This window comes from Girardinichthys multiradiatus, chromosome 10, assembly GCF_021462225.1.
Source record: "Girardinichthys multiradiatus isolate DD_20200921_A chromosome 10, DD_fGirMul_XY1, whole genome shotgun sequence".
Taxonomy (NCBI): Eukaryota; Metazoa; Chordata; class Actinopteri; order Cyprinodontiformes; family Goodeidae; genus Girardinichthys; species Girardinichthys multiradiatus.
The window spans coordinates 5,376,165-5,385,533 of record NC_061803.1 but is presented as its reverse complement, the minus strand read 5'-3'; the positions used below and the strand labels follow the sequence as shown (position 1 = coordinate 5,385,533).

At 39.7% G+C, this 9,369-nt stretch overlaps 1 protein-coding gene across 1 annotated transcript; it reads right to left on the bottom strand.

The window, feature by feature from the left end:
- Positions 1 to 291: 291 nt before the first annotated feature.
- On the bottom strand, positions 292 to 8,670 carry cenpt (centromere protein T). Its single transcript, XM_047377316.1, has 13 exons — positions 8,358 to 8,670; positions 7,120 to 7,240; positions 6,898 to 7,036; positions 6,720 to 6,813; positions 6,439 to 6,575; positions 6,277 to 6,334; positions 6,039 to 6,172; positions 4,241 to 5,359; positions 3,871 to 4,152; positions 3,574 to 3,670; positions 3,269 to 3,436; positions 1,736 to 1,840; positions 292 to 853 (listed from the first exon to the last, which is right to left on the bottom strand). The coding sequence occupies exons 1-13, from the start codon at positions 8,441 to 8,443 to the stop codon at positions 724 to 726; spliced, it is 2,670 nt and encodes an 889-aa protein (XP_047233272.1). The 5' UTR covers positions 8,444 to 8,670; the 3' UTR covers positions 292 to 723.
- Between the last annotated feature and the right edge of the window lie 699 nt (positions 8,671 to 9,369).

The window sequence follows — 9,369 nt, the reverse complement described above, 5'->3', positions numbered from 1 at the left end:
AAATATTGCACATAATTAATTAAAATTAATCGATACCCAAGGGGAAATTAGACCCTCTGCATTTAACCCATCCCTTATAGGGAGCAGTGGGCTGGTGTTGTGCAGCACCCAGGGAACATTCTGCAGCTAAGGGTCTTGCTCAGGGACCCAGAATGGTAATCTGTGCGATACGAACCCAGACCCTTGTGTCCCCTCCGGAACGTAAACCTCCTGCTCTAACCACTAGGCCACCACTCCCCTAATTATAACTTTATGATAATAATGGACATCTAAAATATAAAAAAGGCCATCTGGAAAAAGTCATGTTTCAACTCAGTTCTGTTTAAATACATTTCCTCATATTAGTCACAATGTTACTAACTAGAGAAATGTACAGGGGCTTCTTATGAAGCATAAAAATGACAGAACTTTATTAAAACTTGTGTTAATGGTTGGAGCGATACAGATTTAATTAATCAGAACAGATAATACAATGAAAAAGGTGAGTCATTCATGCAATCCCAATTATCAGAGCACAGCTATCGACCAAACACTAGTTTCAACATTTACAAATTAACTTTTCATACAGCATAAACCAGAAGAAAAAAAAATACAATGACAGAAATAATATCTTTATAAGGATCATTTTGACAAATATTTACAAATCTAAAAAAAACCTTTATGGCGATTAAACTAATTGACAGCCTTACAGTTAAATATCAGACAAGAGGTGCTTTAAAAGATTCACTTCCGTATTTTAGGAATAACAACATTTCCACTAGTTGCAACAGGGATTAGGATCTTTCGCTGTTCCATGCGGAGATACTTTTCAATGAGCACTTCCACCGGTACCTTGTCATTTATGTAACCCTGCCTGCAAAATGCAAGGAAAAGACACATCAGTCTAACCGCCACCATGCATACTTAGACTGATCTCACATTATATTCTAATGTAAAGTCAATTGTGTATTTGTTTGTCTGTACAAACTTGGCAATAAAGCTGATTCTGATGATCAAAGAGAGTACAAATATGATGCTGTGAAGATGTACATCTCCATAATGATTGTTAAATGTAAGGTTTGTCTCAGAGTTGTACTGCTAAATTTGATACGGTCACACATACCTGACCTTTTCTTGAAAACAAACATAGGGCTTAACCTTGAAACCGAGAAGTCAGTCGAATATAGTTTAAGATTTTTCTTCTGCTTTGGATTTACCACTGTTGTGAATTGGTGCAACACGATAAGGTGAATTTAACTGAACTAATTGTGATTTTCTCAGAAGGTGCAAGAAAACTTTAAAGTTGTTCAAGAGATGTACATTTTTTGTAACGGTGGACATGAACCTTCTCCTGTAATATCTGATTTTGCCTCTTCTGGCTCTCTGAGTTCCCACGAGCAGAAGCACTTTAAGTGATGCTTCTTTTGCACAAGGTGAACCAATCAGCTAGTTAGCATTACAGTCCTTAACTGTAACAACCTGATACTTCATTCATATGTATAACAGGTTGAAAGCGAGGAATCAAAAACAAACATTTAAGAGGTTTTTATTAAATTTGTCCATAATAAATTGCTAATTTTTTATGATCAATGTGTTATGTTTAATTATTCAGTGAAAACACATTTTACACAGTGATTTACCATAGTGATTAATTAGGTTTTGAATAGACTGACCCTGAGAGGTTAATCTCACTTTCCTTTTTTTAAAATCAGAAAATGTTTGAGGGCACTCTGCACATAATGTACAGTAAACATACCTCCTCAACAGAAGTTTAACATCTTCAACCTCAATAGTTTTTCTCTTTGCATGGGCGGCATACGTCTCTAGGTCCTCAGCAAGACGGGCGAAGAATTTATCCATTCTGTCACAAAATTAACATGCATCGATTACACGGCAAAGACTGTGTTCGCTGTTATTTCTGCAAGATCAAATACAGAGGTTGGACAATGAAACTGAAACACCTGGTTTTAGACCACAATAATCTATTACTATGGTGTAGGGCCTCCTTTTGCGGCCAATACAGCATCAATTCTTCTTGGGAATGACATATACAAGTCCTGCACAGTGGTCAGAGGGATTTTAAGCCATTCTTCTTGCAGGATAGTGGCCAGGTCACTACATGATACTGGTGGAGGAAAATGTTTCCTGACTCGCTCCTCCAAAACACCCCAAAGTGGCTCAATAATATTTAGATCTGGTGACTGTGCAGGCCATGGGAGATGTTCAACTTCACTTTCATGTTCATCAAACCAATCTTTCACCAGTCTTGCTGTGTGTATTGGTGCATTGTCATCCTGATACACGGCACCGCTTTCAGGATACAATGTTTGAACCATTGGATGCACATGGTCCTCAAGAATGGTTCGGTAGTCCTTGGCAGTGATGCGCCCATCTAGCACAAGTATTGGGCCAAGGGAATGCCATGATATGGCAGCCCAAACTATCACTGATCCACCCCCATGCTTCACTCTGGGCATGCAACAGTCTGGGTGGTACGCTTCTTTGGGGCTTCTCCACACCGTAACTCTCCCAGATGTGGGGAAAACAGTAAAGGTGGACTCATCAGAGAACAATACATGTTTCACATTGTTCACAGCCCAAGATTTGCGCTGCTTGCACCATTGAAACCGACGTTTGGCATTGGCATGAGTGACCAAAGGTTTGGCTATAGCAGCCCGGCCGTGTATATTGACCCTGTGGAGCTCCTGACGGACAGTTCTGGTGGAAACAGGAGAGTTGAGGGGCACATTTAATTCTGCCGTGATTTGGGCAGCCGTGGTTTTATGTTTTTTGGATACAATCCGGGTTAGCACCCGAACATCCCTTTCAGACAGATTCCTCTTGCGTCCACAGTTAATCCTGTTGGATGTGGTTCGTCCTTCTTGGTGGTATGCTGACATTACCCTGGATACCATGGCTCTTGATACATCACAAAGACTTGCTGTCTTAGTCGCAGATGCACCAGCAAGACGTCCACCAACAATTTGTCCTCTTTTGAACTCTGGTATGTCACCCATAATGTTGTGTGCATTTCAATATTTTGAGCAAAACTGTGCTCTTACCCTGCTAATTGAACCTTCACACTCTGCTCTTACTGGTGCAATGTACAATCAATGAAGACTGGCTACCAGGCTGGTCCAATTTAGCCATGAAACCTCCCACACTAAAATGACAGGTGTTTCAGTTTCATTGTCCAACCTCTGTATAAAATAGGTCTGACAGCTAACAATGCTTTTCAGCATGAAGTGCCGTATTTAGACAACTACAAAAAGTAGTTTTTGTTACTCACATCTCATTGAGGACAGGGAAGACATCTGCAGAGACTTTTGTTTTGGCAAAGTGTTTAAAGACACCCATAAGGTAGGTCTTGGGGAGGACGGCTTCCTTCTTAGAACGCCGCGGTTTCCTGCGTCTCACCTGCTTTGGTTTGGCTGTAGATAAAGCTTCACTTGTACTACTGCAAGTGTAAGAGACAAACGGTAAAAACAGCACACTTTACCACATTATGTCAGTGGGGAAAGGCTGTCCTAGCTTGCATAAATTATGTTTGATGTAAAACAACAGCGTAGCAGAGCAGGAAGAAGTGTAACTTGCCTTGCTTGAACCTTTTTAATAACCAATGGTGAAGGCTGAGGATCAGAGGTAAAGTTCCTTTTCTCTCTGACAAATGCTGGTGTCTTACTGGAGAACTCTAGTTATCAAAAAACCCAAATTGCAATTGTTACTTTATTTTTATTTATTTTTTTATATATTATATATATATATATATATATATATATATATATATATATATATATATATATATATATATATATATATATATATATATATATATATATATATAAACTGAAGAAAGAAATCACACATACTAAAAAATACAAGCATTCATACCTTCATAGTCATTGTCCTCATCCCCCTCTTCCTCCTGTTCTGCAGGAGCTTCTAGAGGAATATCACTCTGCTGCCCACAAACTTGAGCTTCACGGCTCACCCGGAGAAGGTCAAACAACGTGTTTTTTCTGTCCACCGGATCATTTTCCAACCAGACATCGTCCTCATGATCCTGGAATGGAGGTTTAGGCCTGTCTGGTTTTCCAGTTTGAGACTGGTTTATTTCCAAACTGGTGTTCAAACCCAAAGCACTGTGGCCTTTGGACTTGGTGTATGACAAACCTGTAAAATAACACCAGGAATATGGTTTTCAAAAGGAAAACACATCTATAGGATCCATAGATCTATAGAACTATACCATTAGATATACCTGCTGTAGTGGTGTCAGTCGGATCCTCTCTCGCCTTGATGACCGGTAGAAGGAGCCCACCCTCAGAGCGATAAGCCCTGCGACTGATGTGCCCTACGTTACGCTCAAGCACTTCTGATCCCCACTCTTCTTCATGGTCCTTCTCATCCTCATTATGGTCTTCATCAGTCTGACAATCAGCTGCATCCTCCTCAGCCTGAAACTCTTCTACAACATTGCCTTGGGATTTATTAACTGTAAGTTTTTCAGCTTGGGATTCTGATCCACCTTCATCCTCAGTTTGAGAAGCACCTGCAATCTTCTCTTCCTCAGACTGCGAAGCTGCCACAGAATCTTCAGGCTGGGAATCAGCAGCAGCTTTCTCAGTTTCAGGAAGATCACCCTCTTCTTCAGTCTGAGATTGTTCCATGTCTTCGTCCCCTTTTCGGGACCTCCCTGAACCTACATCCTCATTTTGAGGCCCCACTGCAGCCTCATCTTGCTCAGACTGAGGATCAGCTGCAACTTTTTCCTCAATTTCAAATCGGTTAACACCTTCATCCTCCTCCTGAGGCCCCACTGCATCCTCATCTTGCTCAGACTGAGAATCAGCTGCAACCTCTTCCTCAGTTTGAGCTTCCGGTTCCTCAGACTCAACTCGAACATCCAGATCAAAGGTCTGAGATGCAACTGCATCCTCCTTTTCCTTAGATTTCAATGAAGCTGCAGAATCTTGATGATCATCAGGGTGATCATCAGCTTCAGTGTCCCCTGGTTTAGTTTCATCGACATCTTTTTTCCCTCTAGAGTCAGAAACACCATCATTTTCAGGGTCTGTCACATCATTGTCTTCACTGAATAAAACAGCCTCTGGTTTCTCTCTCTGCATCTTACTCTGCTCCTCTTCTTGCTCCTTTATCTCTTGCATGTGTCTCTGAAGCTGAGAGGCCATAACAGTGGGTTTATCCTGAGTTGCAATGATTGAAAGGTTAGAATTTATGGCATCTTCCTGGTCATACAGAGCCGTGTGACAGTTCATGATATCGACTGTGATATCAGGTTCGCTCAGACCCAATGTGATTCCCTCAAAATGTGTGTCTTCGCCGAGGTTTTGCTCTTGTAGCCTAGGACCGCTCACATCTGGGTAGGAAAATAATAGTTGACAAAAGAATCATCAGAGGAAAAATAAAAAGGATAATTATATCCCATAAATTATAAAGCTTAAACGATTTATATTTTGACGCATTAAAACTTAAATGTGTTACATTTAGATTTTATGTGCTAGAGCAACACAAAGTAGTCAATAGTTTGAAGTGCCCCCCTTTGGCTGCAGCCACAGCTGTGATCAAACTACTAGTAAGTATTCTGAAGCATTTTTCTACCAGCATTACAAATTTAAAGACGGAAGTTTCTGCAGGTTCTTTGCAAAACAGCTCAAGCTTGATCAGCTTGGAGGGAGAGTGTCTGCAAACATTAAATTTCCCATCAAACCACAGATTCTCAGTTAGACTTAGGTCTGGTCTTTGACTGGGCCACTAACACATGAATATGCCTTGTTCTAACCAATTCTATTGTGGCTTTGGGTGTATATTTAGGGTCGTTGTCCTGCTGTAAGGGGAACCTCCAACACATTATCAAGTCTTCGGCAGGCTCTAACAGGTTTTCTTCCAGGATTGTCCTGTACTCCATCCATCTTCCCATCAACCCTAACCACACTACTCTTAAAACAACACTGATTCCTGTATAAGTTCTTAAATATATTTTTCTAGAAATAACATGTGAAACAAACAGCCATTGGTTGCAGTGAAAAGATAACCACCTCCCATCTGTTGCTTGTTCAGGGCAGCATTAAACTCCTCCGTGAACTTTCTGTGCCTAGAAACATGTCTCTGAAAGCCTCTCTTCTCGGAACGAACGTCAACAAAGGGCGTTTTCAGAGTTAAGGAAGTGGAGCTGAGAGACAGATGGGACATGCACACATTTGGGTTTTAAATGATCAGACCATTTTATATTAAATAAGTAAAATAATGTTTATTGGAAGTTATTTTTAAGTTTACCTTGACAGAGAAAGTGATGAAAGATCACCTACTGAATCTTTGGAAATTTCTTCAGCATCTGTAAGCATAAAATGACCCAAATCACATATATGATGGTCCTGTTACACTATAGTGTATGGTATATATCTGCACTTTCAAGTTGGAAAAAGGCTTTAACTTTACATTGATCATCTTTAAGTCGTTTTTCAAAAGCGCTAACATTAAGGCTCCGATGTGGCCTCTTTCTGCTCAGTCCCTTCTTGGTGCTCACAACATTCCCCACCGTAACATCAAACAGATCATGGCCTGACAGCTCAATACTGAAAGTAGAAAATATATACATACTGGCTTTAACTCTATACAACCCAAGTGTACAAACAGTCAACATAAAGATGTTGAGCAACAAAAAAGTTAGATTTTACACCAAACATTACTGCTGAATGGACTTACAACCAGTGGCTCACCTAGACCGTGTTCTATTAACTGCATTGTCAGCTGAAGGGGGCTGTAGCTCTTCAGGGGTTACTTTCTCATGAACAACAGGGGACTTCAAAGGCTCTGAAAAGCATACCCAAATGACATGAATGTAACAAAGGGAAATCAGCCCTAATGAGAGCCACAATGTCAGATAAATCCACACACCTGTCTGTAGGATGTTTCTGAGTAAATGCCTGGGAGTTTCTTCATCGTTAAAAACCATCGAAGTAGAAGCAGTTTGCCTTCTGAGCAGAACCGAGGCAGTTCTTCGTTTAGTAGCAGGCGGGATTTTTCTGGTTATACTCTAACATAAAATAAGCCGGTCAGACTCAGAAAGGTTCAAAATAAGGTCCCTTTAAACAACCAAGTTATTGGTGTTCTTCTCACCTCATGGAGATTATGCCTCAAGCTGCGCCTGAGGATGATCTGCGGGGTTTGGGGCTCAGCATCTTTCCTCCTAAACCTGCTGCTGCGCCGCAGCCCGCTGCCACTTGGTTCCTGGGAAGCACTAACATCCAAACAGAGAAAACGTACAATATAAAAAATAGAATTACGAATGAAGACCTTTCATGGTATACTGACAACAGCATATAAAAACACCCTGAAAACCTATTGGTACCTTTTACCAGTATATAAAAAGGCTTGAAATAAACATACCTTAATTTTCAGTAGCATAATCTCACACTGAAAATTGCAGAAAAATCCAATCACTGGTTTTAGTACAATTATTTAGTAGTGGTGGTGGTGCGGTCTTCAAATAACCTCTGTCAAGGGGATTAATCAAACCTCCCCATACCAGAGACATGGCACCTTTACCCACCATTAACTGAAGAGCTATGTAACTGAATCACTTCTTAATTTTATAACATGGCTTCCTGTTTTCTTTTTAACACAACCCATGGATCAGTTTCTATAAGCCACTCTTAAAAATGGGAAAGACAAGAGAACATGCCACATCAGGCAGATGTGTGTAGATCTTTAGAAGACTGGATAAGGCTACAAGTAAATAAAATAATTTTAAGGACAAAAACAACAATAACCCATATTTATCTTGCAACCACTCCACATGGGACTGGTTTAATTAACAAAAGATGAAAGTGTGAAAAAGCAGCTCATGCCCAGTGTTAAGAATATTCAAGGATATGTAATGCTGTGGGCCAGAGAAGTAAAAATAGGTTGTAACTGGGTTTTTCAACAGGATTATGATCAAAAACACCCAAATAAACCCAGGAATCCTTCAACAAATACAAAATCAAGATTTTCAAGGTACATCAGTTACCGGATTTAAATCCTGTAGAAAACCTGTGAGCTGAACTTAAGAGAAGAGAGCAGAGGACCTAGGAGGATCTACAGAGATTGTACAAATAATGGTCAAAGATGCTTCTACTGTATGCGCCAACCTGGAGAGGTTTCCTAGAAGAACACTGCTGTCCTGGTAAAAACGGTACAAAAAGGTACAAAGTAAAACACATGTATGTGTGCCAATACTTGTGGTAGGAATGTTTTCATGTAAAAGGGTTGGATTTTTTTTCAGTGTGAGATTGTGCTGCTACACCAAAAGACTCGTTTATACTTTTAAAACAGTGTTACACAACACTTTTTCTTCCTGGAAGAGAAGACAGTACCTGCGGCTGAGAGGAGTCCTGGGCGGCTCTGTGCTCAGAATATTTTTGAGGAGAATCCGAGCTGACAAGTCCTCCGTAGGATCCATTAGTTCCCCGAGCTAAAATCAGATAACAAACCTACGAGAAACCACTGTCTTACATTAACAACGACAAGCTGGAGCCACAGACAAGCTGTCACAACAGCGCGACGTTTTACCAACGAAAGAAAACCAAACACGGTATAAATTACTACGCTTTAGTCTAGACCATAATACACTGTTTTCTGGTTCGACGTTTCCGTTTTTATCGACGCTCCCGCGTTATTTTTCAAGTGAAACCTCGCGAGAAGAAACTTTTCTCACCGTGTTTCTTCTTCGGCTTCGATTTGGTTGGTGTGTTGCTGCCCTTTAGAGACAGAAATCTGAGCTAAACTTAAAAATTTGATTTTTTTATTATACATCTAGTAATACATTAAAAGTAAAGTTTAACTTGCAAAAAATGAATACAACATTTTAAATGTCAGAAAAACGAACACATAAGTGGCAAATATTTATATACAAAAGTGGAAAAAGTCAATACGGCTTTATAAGCAATGATAAAAAATCTCTCCCAACATAAATGCATAAATTATGAAAACAATAATTGCATAAATTATGAAAAAATACAACAATATGTTGTAATAGATTCTGTCTATTATAATTATATCTGTATGCATATTAAGACTTATGCCCTACATCAAACACTGTATGGTCATCTTCTCAGGCTATATTATGCAACAATCAGCTAAAAAAAAGTGCAGTGGAGCATACACTGGTGTAAAGCTTGTTTTATGAAGTGAAGTGAAATTGATCTATTTATAATATCTATTTCAACCATGACTTTTTCTGAAATCATTATGCTCAGTCATGTCAGCTGTTATGGGCACAAATGCTATTTGTGCTATTTTTTAAGCACCTATTAGTGATACTACAATGTCTCCATTATACAATCATTTTGCATCCATCCATCTATCCATTGTATTCTGCTTGTCTAA

What these genes read in the sequence shown, in the direction of transcription:
- cenpt (XM_047377316.1), bottom strand. Translation starts at nt 8,443, where the DNA reads ATGGATCCTACGGAGGACTTGTCAGCTCGGATTCTCCTCAAAAATATT. An exon ending in GTTAATAGAACACGGTCTAG is followed by an intron (nt 6,576 to 6,719) that starts GTGAGCCACTGG and finishes TTCTACTTTCAG; the next exon opens with TATTGAGCTGTCAGGCCATG. An exon ending in GACTGACACCACTACAGCAG is followed by an intron (nt 4,153 to 4,240) that starts GTATATCTAATG and finishes GTTATTTTACAG; the next exon opens with GTTTGTCATACACCAAGTCC.